Genomic DNA, 15,602 nt, shown 5'->3' with positions numbered 1-15,602 from the left:
AACAGAGCGGCAAACACTTTCCTCGTCTTAAAACATCCCAACTGGAATTTAGAAACACCAAATCTCGTCAGACATCGTGGCATCACCTTAAACCAGGTGTGATATTTAACTGTTTTGTTGCTGCCAAAAAACTTCTGATGGATACTGTCAAAAGTCAAGCCATTTTTAAACCAATGGAATTTTTACTTTCGTGAAAAAAATGATTGACAAAAGGTTTTTATAATAACAAAAATTATATTTTATTTTTCTGAGAAAATATGAATTCACAAGGAGTTTTTTTAAGTTTTTTTTTTTATTTAATTTAAATAATTAATTTATTTATTTTAAACTAAACAAGTAATGCTGTGGTGGTCGTATATGTCTATAAAATGCTTTTAACATTTCTTAATGTTTATATTATGCATACATTTAATTCAAATTATTTGCAAATATATGCCTGAATAACAGCTCTGTTTTTACAGAATAATAAAATCACAAATATGATTTTTGCATTCACTCAATTCAGACTCAGCCAATATCAAATCTAAATTGAAAAGAGTGATATCAGACCGGTATTTGGACCTCTTAAGGCTGAACATCCACTTAGGGCTCATCTGGTCATGGCAGCTGACCTTTGCCGCTGTGTCTTGAGTGTGAGAGTGGTAAAGGGGCCAGTGGACGTGAAGCAGCCCAGCACTGAGTGCCCGTCCTGGGGGCGACAGGTAGTCCTCTGTTTAGTCTACATGCAGCTTGGCCCCGGAGGCCCTGACCTTTGCAGGGGGGCTCTTTGATCCACGAGCAGAGGCACAGGTGACCTCGCTGATGGCAGTTTAGCTTAAGGAGCTGCTTCACCTTTAGCACAGCCACCCGACCGTGTCAGGGCAGATAGAGGAAAGTCAGGTGGTGCTGCCACTGTAAATCTGATGATAGCGATGATGGCATTTAGCTTCATGGATTTCCACAACGGGACTGAACAGCAAACTCAATTTATGTTCAAATGATATAAGAAATACAATGCAATGTGCTCAACTCACGATTTAGACCTAACTGGATCCTTAATGTAGAAAATGAAAAGACAACTCTTCAGTTTGATTTAATAAAAAATATTAATATAAATGTCCATCTATTAAAAACATCAAATTGAAGTGCCTTCCTAGTCTTTTTTTTTGTTCAAATATTATAAAAGTATTTCCTTTACACAATGTACTTTGCTCCCTTTTATTATTCCACTTTCAAAAAAATGAACAAAGCTTTTTGTTTTCATTCAGTTTATTCAAAGAAATACAGTGTGTATAATACACTTTATTGTCATCAGGTGAAATGATGCAGTCCAACATGACATCATCCATATAAAACCATTTACCCTTTAAAACATTTTACTTACATTTATTGTAATTACAATATTTACAGATCCATTCAAAGGATTGTCTTTCAACATCATTTTAATGGCCCTAACTGCTCAAATGATAATGACTGAAATTATTAAGTGCTGATGTCACATTTTAAATTTATTTTCCGGAGAATTTTATTATAACAATCAATGTCCACAGTGCATTTTTAATTTTCCCCCCCCCCCCCCCCCCAATATCATTCATTCATTCATTCCCTGTTTGTCTTATAAGGTGCAAGATGTTTGAGGTTTTTGTGAGATGAAACTGAATGACAGTCCTCTTCCAGCCAGTGAAAATCAAAGGCATGCCAGTAATAACGGAGACAACTGCAATTGAAGTCAAAGTTTTTTATTACAGTCCGAAGTTTAATTATCAGTAACTGTCAAAGGGCTCAGAGGACACTGGGCTTCTAGTCGCTGGATGGAAGGAGACCTCTTTGGGGTTTTGGCGGAGGAGGGTATGTCGGTGAACACCACTGATCGGCCATCAGGGCAAAGCAGGACGCTGGAGTCTGCCTCACACTTGGTGGTTCTGCTCTGCCACAAGGCCTCAGCAGAACTGGGCCTCATGCTGAGACCACTGGGTGAGAGAACCTCTGTGTTCACCACCGATGCTTGGCTCATCTTGATCAGCATGTCCAACGACTGTTTACGACTCTCCAACGACGTCTTCATCGCCTTCCTCTCACTCTCATTCTCTTCTTCTTCCTTTTTCTCCTCCAGCTCCTCGTCCTCCTCCTCTGTCTCTGTCATGTTGTCTTTAAGGCTGCCATCCTCCCTCATGCTGTGCTCGCCAACAGAGTCCGTGGAGTCCCTCTTGACCGACAGGTCCAGAGGACCGTCGCTCTGGCGAGCCGTCCGCTCCAGTGACTGGTGGATATGGGAGAGCTCACTGCGGATTTTGCCCAGGTGTTCCCAGAGGTGGCGCTGAGCAGGAAGGTCCTCCTTCTCCAGGTGGGAGATTTTGCGTTCAGCCTCTTGATACTCCTGCAATGCCTTGGAGAGGTCGCTGAGGAGAGCAGCCACCGACTCTGAGGCTCCCTCCCCTATTGTCCGAGCAGCAGTCGGGTCCTGGCTGTTGGGTCCCCCACAGGTCGAAAGAGAGGATGTTTCACTGTTGGGGCTGGTGAGAGGATCGTTGTACCACAGTTCAGTGGGCCGGGTCGGAAGCTGAGCATCCTGTAAACTGAGAAGAGAAGAAAGGGTATTTCCATTTGTAAATATGTAATTTTTGAGACATTGCCCAACACTTTCAATATATCCTCTAGTTAATGATTGAAAAACTGACGATCGTACGCCTCCTGCTGCTTGTTTTAGTATGACAATAATCACGAGAAAATAAGGACATTTTATGGAAATCTTTACCTTCCATGGAAGAGAAGTTTGTCCGCTGCCATATTAAGAGTTGATGCAGTTTGGATATTCTTCAGGAGGTCCAAAGTGAAACCACCCACGGCCGGCTTCTTTTCCACGGGTGACTCATGGCTCCCCAGTGGGGCCCCTGTCCTCTTGAGGCCCCAGCTTGCTTTGCCCTCCTTGGCTGGAGCCTGCAGTTTATCCCCCAACCTGTAGCCCTGTTCGGGAGACTCTCTCTGAGGTGACACCCACCCAGCAGGGGAGACCGCGGCGGTCCCCGGCCGCAAAGCAGGCACTTTCCACAGATTAACTTTCGGCTGGAAGCCAGACAGGGGATTTGCTTCTAGACTGTTTGTGGACGTCTTGAGTGCTTTGCTGGCATCGCTCTGACTGGAGGCCGGTCCGAACGTGTGCTCACACAGGAAGGGGTAATAAAGGCGAGGGGGGATAAGAGCTCTGTCTGCGTGGGTGCTGGAGGCTGGGTGCATCAGCTGAGCGGCTGATGCCAGGAAGGGAAGCTGGGCGAGCTGCGCATGGGTCTGGGCTGTGACACCCGTGGCAGCAGTGGGAATAGCTGAGTTCATGTAGGAGAAGAGGCTGGGGCTGATGGGGTAGCCCACCCCGAGCACTGACAGGTTGAGTCCAGTGGGATCCTGGTAATCCACCAGGTTTGGTGGCGGAGGGTAACAGGGGATTGAACTACTCACTCTGGGCTGAGCACCTTCAGCTTTGGACTTCGTGTGGCTGGACGCTAACAGCCGCCACTGCTCCGACAGCAGACTAGGAGCTGTTAGATACGTCTTGGATAGCTTGTAGTGTTTCAGCTGGGCCTCTACCTCCACTGAGCGTGCTCGTAAAAGCTGATCCTCCAGGGAGAGCATATCAGCCATCAGAAGCTCGGACTCCGGCTGTTTAATTTTCTTGGTAGTGCTCTCTGCAGCATCTCCTCTGCTGCGATCAGTGGAGCTCTCTTTGGTCAACCCAGTGACCTCCACTCCCTCTCCTCGTCCTCCCTCTTCTTCATCTTCAGGTCCCTGGCTTTCCCTGTCCTCACCTTCCTCCTCCACAGCCCTTCGTTGCCTTTGACCTTCCTCGGTACGTGTCACCTGTTCGATCCCATCTTTCCCGGTAGTGTGATGTCCATGTGCCTGCTGAAAGGGTCGTAGCTGTTCTGGGTGCAGGATGTTGCCCTTCTTATACGGCCAGTCTGACTCTATCAGCAGAGAAAGGGAGTTCTTGCACAGGCTGTACTTCATATGGTTGTACAGGTGGGACTTCTCCATGCAGGTGAAGGGGCACTGGAAGCATTTGTAGTTGTAGGGTTTGCCCCATGGCCGGGGAATGTAGTGAGGCTTCTTCGGCTTGCGCTCCTTGTGTTTGCTGACAGACGTCACTTTACAAGCATCGTCCTTTGACATGATTGAGGCTTGGTATTTGTAAAGATTGTGGGATTGTATTAAAATGATGAGTCAAGATAGATTTTTTTAGATATTATATCTTTTTTTCGCAGAGTTCATTTCATTGTTTTTTCCTCAGTTTGTTAAGGTAGATGAAAAAGAGCATTTCTCGAACCTGTGAACACACAAGACAGTTTGTATAAATAAAGGTGATATTTTTAAGAACAGCAAAAAAAAGATCAGAAACAAGAAACAATTTCACTTCCTTATTTGGAGGATGAAACGCAGCTCTGTAAGAGATCTAAATATCCACCGCAAAGTTACGTGTGCACTGAGGGGTGGTATATATCATTATGCACATATGTGTATTAGGAGAGCACATTGGTTGTCTGCCTGAGCCGAGGGTTGCCACTAACCTAACTGCAGGGAGGCCCACACTGCTCTGTTCTCACTGTACCTGCCACTACTCATTAGTTCCAGTGCAGCACCAGGCGCTAGCAGGGTCCAGGGGCTGGGGGGCAAACGGGGGCCGTCACAGGGGACTCTGCACCTGTGCAGGGGGGGCCCTCGCAACACTAACAGGCCTGCTTCCGCTTCAGGCCGGACCCTGGGAGGCCGGCTACAGGCGCAGCGCGGCCAGGCTGAGGGATGCAGGTATGGAAGAGAGAGGAGTCGGGGGTTTGAGGCCTGGTTCTTAATGAGAGCCTGGCGTCATGCCTATAGGGCGTCATTAGTGCCAGGATTGGGATCTGGGTCAGGACATGGTGCATAAGTTCAACTGCTCTCTTGTACTCTGTCTCGTCTCTGCACTGGAGTCGGGTCATACTTTATTACCCAATAAGAAATTATAGCATGGATTATGAGAGGTTACATGATATATACGATTTATTGTAAAGAATTTTAAAACAGCTTTGCGATGGATGATTGTTTCATAACTTGATGCGCCTCATAACTGGGATTTAAAACCTCTTAGCCCAAGTAATTCGAATGACGGACATTTTAATTATTTTTTATTTTTAACACTGCTTTATGTTGTCTTCTTTTTCCTTCTTTGAATGCATAGTAAACCTGCAAATCTAGGTTTTAAAGAGAGCTACTATTATACACCTTACAATTTACTCATATAAACCATTTACTCTGAATTTTTTTCTCTTTCTCTTATATTTTTATCCCTCTGTTAAAGACAGCAATTCTATGTTATAGTTTCTCGTCTCTAATCCCCTAAACTAAATTTAAATACCCTACAATAAATGTTTTTTTTTCATCTGTTAAATTACAGAAACTTTGTGATCTTTTCCCACTTAAAGCCAGGCCGTTGGGTGAACCCTGCGGTGCGAGAAGATGTGAGGAGGAGTGAGCTCCTCAATTTAAAACACTCTGCTTTGAGGCTTTTATTTTGTCTTTTTTTTTTCTCCCTCAGGTTATTCAAAGATGAAAGTCTTTGTGATGTTCAGGGTCCAAGCTGAAGTTAAAGCTAAAGTCCACCAACCATCCTTTTTCTGTCCTACACAGACGGCTCATGACAAAGTTTTTGATACAAAGGCCAGAGAAGCAAACACAGGTGATGGATGGCCGGTTATATCGAGAGACAACAGACAACCTCATCCATAAAAGCCACACAGCACGAAGGCTGATGATGAAAGACACAGTGAGTCTAACACAGGATGGCAGGCTGTTGCTAAGCGCTCTCCCAATTGGACTCTAAGAATTGGCCCGTTTTGCGGCTGACCATTTGATTGGCTCACTTGTCCGCCCCCGGGGCTCTGACCTGAGCTTTGAGCTCATAATGGAGCCTAACAGCTGCTGCTACGATCCAATCAATAAAAATCATTTTTACAGTAGGTTTTTTTTTTCCTCTCCTGGCCACTGCTATCCCCTCGCCTCTAATCTGACTGTGCACTTTGGCCCCCCTGCTGCCCCGTATCCAAACCCTGCGGTCTTGTTTTAAGCTTTTAGGGCTGATGATCAAACAAGCCTAACCGCTTCAACATCTATTGTTCCAATTAAGGAGGTCCACCACACTAAAAGCTTTGACAAGTTACATGCAACAGCAACCACACTGCTGACAGCCTACGGGACGGGCTGCTTGTACAGTACATGCATACGACTGTAAATTACATTGTTTTATGAATTATACTTGAACACTTTACCTCAGATGGCTGTCAGGATGATGTGTTGGTTGTCTGGAAAAGAAAGGAGAGATTAAAAATTCATTGTCTTCTTAATCTCTGTTTCATTTTCAATATAATAATAACATTTTAAATTTTAGCAATTGAAATTGAATTAAAAACACTTTTTTTTAACAAACAACATAAATTTATGTCTGCAAGAATATAAAAAAAGAAATATACACTGGCATTAGAATTTTACAGCCAAGCATCAGACAAAGTTTTAGGATAATTTGTTACAATAAATGTCTTAGAAACACATTTAATAATGCTATATTGCATGTGTAAAATTAGTGGCAGTGCAGTGTGTAATTTTAACTTCAAAAAGTATATATATGTAAATAAAAAATGCATTTTCTTATGCATTTCTTTAAATCTAAGAACAATAACAATCTTATTGCATTAAAACTAAAATTTAAATTTATGTTTCCAAAACTACAAAATAAAAGACATTTTAAATTGAATACAGAGCAAAGACACCAGGTACATCAGGCCTCTCCTTAGTTCCTCATCAAAATATCACATAATCTTAACAAACTGACCTGCTTGCATGCCACGAGCTACTTGAAAGTGGAGAAGAAATCATCCGTACCTAGAGAGCGTCCCGGTGTGGCTGGCTGTCACTCCTCTGCAGCAGCACTGAGAGGGCAGCGCGTCCCACTCAAATAGGAGCGCAGGAGCGAGTGTGGAGATATATATTGACTGGGAGCATTGCCCGCAGGCACTACAATACAGCAGCTCCCCCCCTCTCTCCTCTCCTCTGCCTCCCCTCCCTAACACCCCCCCCCCCCCCCCGATTGTCAAATGTGATCTCTACCTTGCAGCCAGGATGCACTATAACAACTTACACAATATTGGCAAAGGTTAGTTTGGTGATGGTTTGTTGTTGTAACAGAGAGCGGAGGTGACATTTGTCTGGGTTAATTCCTACATTAATAGGAAGTCATTTTTTGGGTAGCTGTGTGTATTTTATTGTTTTTGAACCAAATTCTTTGACAGGAAAACTGTGGAGGACGTGTGTAATTAGTGACATTATCTGTGTTTGATTATTAGCCGCATCCAGGTGATGAACAAAGGTAACTGATTTTTATTTGTTTAACCCCTTAGAAAGTCATCTTTGAAACAAACAAGAAAAAAACGTGACTTAATATCAATCATGTATGAAACCACAGTTCAAAAACTCCTGAAAACCAATTTCTTATTAACAATTTCTTGCTTTCAATCAACTTTAACTTGTCAAAGGAAAATATTTAATTATGAGCATTATGTAAATATGAGAAAATACTCATAACAGAATGATTTTAGCAGAGATCACTAGAATAAAATCAAATATTTGACATTAGTTGAAATAGTTCTCCCAATGCTGCAAGAAAAAATAAATCTTTTCTTAAAAACTCACTCAAACGAGAGTCCTCTTTTTCTGCATCTTTCTCTTCAGCTGCTCTGAAACACAAAGTTCAGCATTCAGTCAAGACTATGTTTGACCGCTTGGTTTCAGCATTAAGGAAAAAAAGGAACGCCTGCACACTTACTGCATGCCGCAAAAGTTTAATGGAGACAAGGTTTCCATCTTATTTGGGTTTTCATTAGGTCAAAAAAAAAATGTTTTTATATTTATTTATTTATTTATTTATTTATTTATTAACCTGATGAGGATCCATGTAGGATCGCAACATTGTCAAGATTTAACTTTTGTGGCATGGCATTACTTCTTTCCTTAGAGTATGCTGTTTCTTCCTAGCCTTGCACTTACATCATGTGCATGCAATTATTCTCCCCCTTGTTCCACCGTCCATTTTTGCTCACTGTATCTGTCTTTGTAATTTACGATCCATTACATTAATGGCACACGAGGCAGACCTGTGAATTTCTGCCATCATGTGATTCTGTGATGTGATAAAGGTCCGTGTATCTGCTCCAGAGCTGCAACAATTAATGGATTAGAAGTCATCTACTAAAGTAATCACCTGAATAGTTTGACAGTCAATTAGTCGATTGAAGTAATTCTTTAATTACAGCTTCTTAAATGTTTTCTGGTTTCTTTACTCGTCTGTGGCAGTAAAGTCTTTGAGTTGTGGACAAAACAAGACATTCCAGGACGTGATCTTGGGCTTGAACAACATTTTTCACCATTTTCTGACATGTCATAAACCAAACAACTAATTGATTAATCGAGAAAAAGATCGGCAGATTAATAAACAATGAAAATAATCATTAGTTGCAGCCCTCTCTGCTCTTGTGCACCTGCATGCCTCTCTGTGACAGTGTTACACAGTGATTATGGGTTTGTTTTGGGGTGGCTTTTCTACTTCACTTCACCTGCCTCACCAACAACAAGCAGGCAGCTGGGTGTTGAGGAGTGTAGTTGAGGTGGGGGGGTTGGCATTTTGAGCAGTGTAGCGGGGCACTGGATGAGCTACTGACATGAGCTGTAAGATCACATCCACAGGCGATGACTGACGTGCGTGTCTTCTGACAGTTCAGACGTCTCTTTAACCTTCCTCTGTCTTTGTCCCCTCCCATTTTACCTGTCCTTTTTAATTATCCCTTTGTCTCCCGCTCTCTCCTCATCTCCCACCCCTTCCCCTTTCATCTCTCCTCTTCTAAATCAGACCCCAACCTCTCAATCTCCACTTTTTCTCCTTCTTTCTTCATCCATCTGCTCTCTTAGCCTGTGGCGGGCTTTGGGTCAACTCCAGGTTCTTCATTTCTCTCCTCTGGCTGGGTGGGAAGCGCGCATGCGAGCCCCCTTTGAGAAATGTCAGTGTCCGTGTGCTGGGAAAGTCGGGGGCCCTTCACGAGCCATCAGAGCCGCTGTCACACCGAGGCGGCCAAATGGAGACTGACAGGCCACTCCATAGAGCCTAACCATCTGTACCAAATGTGACAGCAGGGGAAAGAGGATGTCTGGTAAATCAGGAGGAACGACAGGAGCGCACTATGACATGGAGGAGGGAAGTAGAGAGGGAAGAGAAGCGAGATCCTCCACTTCTTAAAGCGCAGCGGGCACATGGGAGATGATGTCAGTTATTTTTCCAAGAGAGTAAGAGACTGTTTCTTGGGAGACGGTGTCTGTTTCTCCTGTTAAGTGTTAGTGTGTTAAACGAGGACTGACTCGTTCAGTGCTGCCACTTCCTTCCTTTGTTGTCGAATCCACAACAGAAGTGTAAAATGTTTTAGCCTGCATAAAGTCAAACATTCTTGATTAGAGCCAACACTCTTGCAATGATTTCTTCAAACTCTTAGAAATTCATTTAAATTCTAGTAAAGATCTTGAAGTTTCCATAGATAACAAATATGCCGTGCAGAATTACAAGTAAATTAATAAAATATAACATAGAATGTGTATATAAAAACCATAAATCAAATCAAATTTATCTTTATAGCACATTTAAAAACAACTGCAGTTGCCCAAATATATAAATAAAGAAATATAAAATGTACACAAATATAAAACCGAATAAAACCAACAAGAACAATAACATATGTAAAAAAAGATTATAAAATACTAAAATATTAAAACCACTACAAACAACCAAAGGCCACTGAAAACATGTATGTTTTAAGATTTGTCTTAGAAGTGTCGATGGACAGGGGGCGTTTGATTGGTAGCAGAAGGCTATTCCAGAGCTTTAGAGCAGCTACTGCAAAGACACGAGCTCCCTTACCCACCAGCCTCAATCATGGGACAGTTAAAAGACAATGTTAGGAGGATCTAAGAGGTCGGGAGTTGGTGCCGGCCCATTTATGGCTTTAAAAACAAATAAAAGAACCTTAAAATCAGTGCTGTATTAGTTAGGGATGCTAGTGCTGGTGTAATGGTGTCTCTTTTTCTGGCACCAGTGACAAGTCTCACTGCATCATTCTTAAGAATCACCTTCATGATTGAAGGGTTTGAAGGGTGTTTTCCCCTTGAATAAAATAAATGATCAGAAATAAATACTAGTCCATACCCATTGAGTGCACAGTTGGCCACGTACAGTTTCACATGGTGTGTGTTTGGGATACAGGTCATAGGAAATTGCAGATTAAATAGTCAACTGAACCCATTAAGAAGAGCAATGTATTCAGACAGAGTTTTTGTGAATTTGATAGTACGATTGCTTTATTGAAAGTACAGTAGTACCATTGCCAATAGTGGGATAGTTAGTGGGTTAAAACTGTACATTAGTAGTTGAGGTAGCACGTTGAAAGGCAGATAGTTAAAGTGTTTAAACAAACAATGGGCCACAGGGGGAGCCACAGCGATCGGTCGCATTTTAGCCATTTTTAAGCATTTTTCTGTTGTTATAGCGCCACCCAGTTGCCAATTAGAGTTAAATTTCTCCAGTCACCTTGAGGCGTCCTGTTCTACATCTCTACCAAGTTTAGTAAATATTAACATGGCGGTTAGGCCGAGACAAGAAATTAGCTCTCTGGCACCCCCATTTTGTTTGATGGAGTTTCATGCAGATCGGTCAAACTTCCTAGGAAGAGATCGATTTTAAGTGTTTTCCAAAAAATTCAAAATGGCGGAAAATCTATATAACGGGAAGTTATGGGTTCTTGAGGCAAATTTATTTCTCATGAGGAGAGGCATCTCTGTGCAAAGTTTCATGTCTCTACGACATATGGGGCATGAGATATGCCCATTCAAAGTTTGCAATTTCAATCGGTTGCTATAGCGCCCCCCTTTGGCCAATTGATGTAATATTGCTTCATTCACATCCTCCCATGACCCTCTACCACTGTGCCAAATTTCACATGGATTGACCAAGTCAGTGAGGAGAAAAACATGGAACAGACACACCCACAGAGTTTTCGTCATTATATAGTAAGATAGTGTTGCTTCCGACACCATTCTACATATACAGTTACAACATGAAACTTGCATACCCCCACTTGATTTACAGAGTACTTCTACCACAAAATGATCATTTGTATATAATTGCTCACCCTGTTTTACCTTGAATTTGTGGAAAAAAAACCTTAAAATTTTCTCAGTTGACTATGGTGAAGGAAGAATTCAGCGGTGAGAAAATTCTTGATGAGTTGTATTAAATGGGTTCTGCATTTAACAGCAGCAAAACTAAATCATACATCCCCCTCACAAAATCTCACTCATACCTTACTGAACTCTGCAGGAGCAGAGTTAAAATGCACATGCTTGCCCAGGTGTGCAACTCGTACTCGTGAGTGTTTTAAATAGCTAGATTTTAGCAAAAATGCATGTGCATACAGCTGGAGAAATGAGACTTGGATTACACTGCACGGCTTGTGTGAGAATTTGTGAACAGATGTCTTTGAATAGTTTTGCTTTTGTTAAACGTGGCCTCCTTTTACTCCAACTCATCAAGAATTTTTTTCTAGTTTTTGGTTTCTTCGTTACATCCATGCGAGAAAAACAAGTTTTCTTCACAAATTCAAGGTAACACAGGGTGATTAGTTGAAATGCAAATGATCATTTTGTGATTGAAGTTTTAAATGTTTAAGAGTCTTTGGTGCAAGCCCCCCTGACTTTGAAGCCAATTTTACGTAGTGGCCAGGCTGTGGTATTTCAATTCAACTAAAAGATTGTTTTCCCATAGACTGACATTGTAAAAGAGATGTCCCTAAATCAGTGGATACATTTTTTTGAGTGTCAAACCCCGCAAAATGACTTGTTTCACTATCATGGTTTGATTCATTCAGTCAGATAACATTTGGAAAGTCTAGTTTCTGACACATGTAGTGTGATATCATGTATCAATCTGCTACAATTGTAAATATTCCGACTTTAAGAAATAATGGTAAATGTGTAATTTTACCTTGTACCAGTGAAACTATGTCTTTTTTTTTTATCAGTTTTACTTACAAATTATCGTTTTATATCTTGAATATATTGACCCACAGTTTGATATGAGTGTTTGATATTTAAAATCTATCAGCAGTTCACTGGTGCGAAGACATTTTACACTTTTGCTGCACTGTACAAATTAACTTACGTAGAATCATAGCTGTTGTATTTCAATTTCTAATTAATTTTTAATATTTTGAGAGCACAAAAACTGCAATCTTCCACATTTGGTAATGTCTAAAGGCTTGTTTTGTGTGTTTATGTAGTATGGAAGCTCATGAAACACTTTAGCCTGCATTTAATGATTGAAACAATATTTTCTGACAAATTAATGATGCTCTCAGTTGTGTACGAAGGGTGAAATGACACAATGGAATGATGAGTTTTAATTTGGTTATGCCTGTTTTCTTGATATATTTTTTTATTGGCTTTTTCATACCTTGTATTTCCATTTTTTAAACTCCACGTACAAAAGTACACTCCGAGTCCACATTCAAAGTGCAGTGTTTTACCTTCAGCAGGAAAAGTAGGGATGTGAAGACGCTGAGACTTGCAGTGAGAACTCTCCTGGCGAGTTAAGAGAGTTGAGGGTCCTTATGGAGCGGCATCTGGGGAGGCTGACAGGAGCACTCTATTACCACTCAGAGAAAGGAACCTGAGGGCTGCAACAACACCGCTACCAGCCAGATCCAGCTGTGCAGATGCCTCCAAACACACACACACATAGACACACACAACCAAACCCATGCAAATTAAGAAAAAAAATCTACGTGCACCCACCATCCAACAAGATGGACTATATGGGGTGATAGAAATATTATATATAGATAGGAAGATGGATGACTAAACAGCGACCTCTAACCCAGGGTGAGTCTTTCCACTGCCTGAGTTTTAGGCCCGAGGTGGAATAGCTAACAGCTCCTCTCTTAGTCTGTGCTGCTGGGCACATTAACTAAACTCATATCGCTCTCAGCCACTATCAATTATTCACCAGCCCCCTCCCCTCTTTCCCCTCTTTGCCTCCTTCCACTCGTTTTCAAAGGAGAACAACTCCAACAGCCAGCTTTACTAACACACAGCCACAGTGACTAAACAACCTCGTGCCCTTGGTGACTTCCTTTGGTTTTCTTTATGTTTCATGACTCCAAATTATCATTATAATCTTAATAATAATTCTTCACCATGAGAGTCCTCTTACATCATTGCTGCAATAATATAGTTTATATACTGTATACTGCAGCTGCTCCGTGTAAAACTGAGCTCATTTTTTCACAATGTTGGAGCATAAATTGAAGTTTTTTTGCTTTTCCGTCGAGGCACTTCAGCAGTCCCGGAGCAAGTGGAGCTTCAGTGTTTTTCTCAAGGACAATTCAGCAGGGTAGATCCTCACCAACAGAGGCTTGGGTACACTCTCTCAAACTGCTTGGCATCTCTGTAAATTGAATGATAGCGGACACACAGTGCAAGGTTTTTATAAAGAGGTGCACAAATGTATTTAAAGGGCCAGTTCACCCTAAAATTATTTCTCCCCCTTTCTGTTCTATTATCAATCAAGACACATTTTGGTGTGAGTTACTGAGTGTTGGACGTATTGGCCATAGAGATGTCTGCCTTCTCTTTCTCAAATATAATGGAACTAGGTGGCACTCGGCTTGTGGTGCTCAAGGCACCAAAAAATACTTTTGAAAAACTCAACAGCAATGTCTCTCTCTCGAGAAATCATCACCCAGTTACTCAAGATAATCCACTGACCTTGTTTTGAGCAGTTTCATGTAGAAACTATTGTCTGTCTACCAAACTACACCAGCAAACCATATCACAGTACAGAAGGAATGGTGCATCTACTGCTAGCTCACCTAGCATCACTGAGCTAGCCAACTTACAGCCCTGCCAAGGAGGACGCCATTAATGTTTACAACTCATGCTGTTGAGAGCCTCTCGTCCATGACTAGATACGCACTTTCTTTTGCTCTACAGCCAACACTTGGAAACTCAAACCAAAACAATCTAGGTTGATAAACAACAGTACAGGCAAGAGAAAAAGTACCGTAAAACTTCAGTTAAAAGCCTGGTCCCAATTAAATGCACGGTCCCTTTTGTTAGTCCAGATTGGCTACACATTTTAACAAATATACGCCTGTCTCAATTAGAGGCTTGGTCTGGTCGCTAAGTAGTTCATTTATTTTATAGAAGTTCTTTGGATGTATAAAACCAGATTGTTGGCTACCTCAAATTATGTGTCGATTACCCTGTATGGTATTCATAATACTTAGTATGTAAGGGTCTTCCGTAAGGGGTTTTCATGAAAATTAATCCAAATTTTGAGTAATGTTTTTAAAAGGATAAAGTGGTGTTGTGTCGGTGTGCTGCGTGCCATAATCCTCAAGTGCTGTAATTCTTTCTCTCTGATGCTCTGTCCATCGCTGCTAGATCAAATAAATGATTCATAATTGATATGTTATTGGATGCCTAATTTTTATACAATTAATATTCATACTGGTTTAAAAAAACAATTTGATTGTATTTCCCATCTTTGCTGAGCAACAGTTTCATGTGTAAGGAATTTAATGCCCATCCCATGTAGGCACCTGTCCCAAATATAGGCCTATTGATTTTAGTAAAACCCCTATAAAGAAATAGCTCGGTTTTTTTTGGAAAGCATTCTTATTTGCTATCTTGCTGAGAGTGAGATCCATCCATCCATTTTCTAACCGCTTATCCTCTTGGGGGTTGCAGGGGGGCTGGAGCCCATCCCAGACTATAGCAGGGCTGACACAGAGAGACAGACAACCATTCATGCTCACTTTTACACCTATAGACAATTTAGAGTCACCAATTAACCTATCCCTAACCTGCATGTCTTTGGACTGTGGGAGGAAGCCGGAGTACCCACAGAAAACCCACGCTGACACGGGGAGAACATGCAAACTCTGCACAGAACCAGGATCGAACCGGGATCGAACCAGGAACCCTCTTGCTGTGAGGTGACAGTGCTAACCACCACACCACCGTGCCGTCCTGAGAGCAAGATGAGAAGATCAATACCAGTCTCCTCCCTTAGGTATAAAGATACAGCCTGTAGGTGGCTAGCTTAGCTTAGCTTAGCTTTGCGTAAACAGCTAGGAAACAGCTAGAATTAACATGTTACATCTCGTTTGTTGAAATAGTATTAAACAGAAGTGTAAAAGTGACAACTTGTGGTCTTACCGGGTGGTTTTGTGCTAAATTGCTAGGAGCCAGAAACCCTGGTAGTGCAAGGCTCCAGGAAGTCACTGCTCCCACATATTTCCCCGTTTCCAGTCTTCATGCTAAGCTAAGCTAACATGTTGCTGACTGTACCTTCATTTTTAGTGGACAACATCAGAGTGGTATCGATCCTCTAAACTTACTCACAGCAAGAAAGTCAACAAGCATCCTTCCCAAAACTATTCCTTTCAAAGGGTACTGATGTCTTCTAAGCTATCAGACCCACTTTCCACATCCAAGAGTCCTGACAA

General features: G+C 41.8%; 1 protein-coding gene across 1 annotated transcript; it reads right to left on the bottom strand.

Moving 5' to 3' along the window:
- Nucleotides 1-1,735: 1,735 nt before the first annotated feature.
- On the bottom strand, nucleotides 1,736-4,236 carry prr35 (proline rich 35). Its single transcript, XM_049564354.1, has 2 exons — nucleotides 2,735-4,236; nucleotides 1,736-2,555 (listed from the first exon to the last, which is right to left on the bottom strand). The coding sequence occupies exons 1-2, from the start codon at nucleotides 4,141-4,143 to the stop codon at nucleotides 1,736-1,738; spliced, it is 2,229 nt and encodes a 742-aa protein (XP_049420311.1). The 5' UTR covers nucleotides 4,144-4,236.
- Nucleotides 4,237-15,602: the final 11,366 nt, after the last annotated feature.

Source organism: Epinephelus fuscoguttatus, linkage group LG20 (assembly GCF_011397635.1).
Source record: "Epinephelus fuscoguttatus linkage group LG20, E.fuscoguttatus.final_Chr_v1".
NCBI lineage: Eukaryota > Metazoa > Chordata > Actinopteri > Perciformes > Serranidae > Epinephelus > Epinephelus fuscoguttatus.
This window is presented reverse-complemented; position numbering and strand designations above follow the sequence as displayed.

Coding starts and splice junctions, on each gene's coding strand:
- prr35 (XM_049564354.1), bottom strand. CDS start 4,143: ATGTCAAAGGACGATGCTTGTAAAGTGACGTCTGTCAGCAAACACAAG. Junction 2,556..2,734: donor AAACTTCTCTTCCATGGAAG/GTAAAGATTTCC, acceptor TTCTCTTCTCAG/TTTACAGGATGCTCAGCTTC.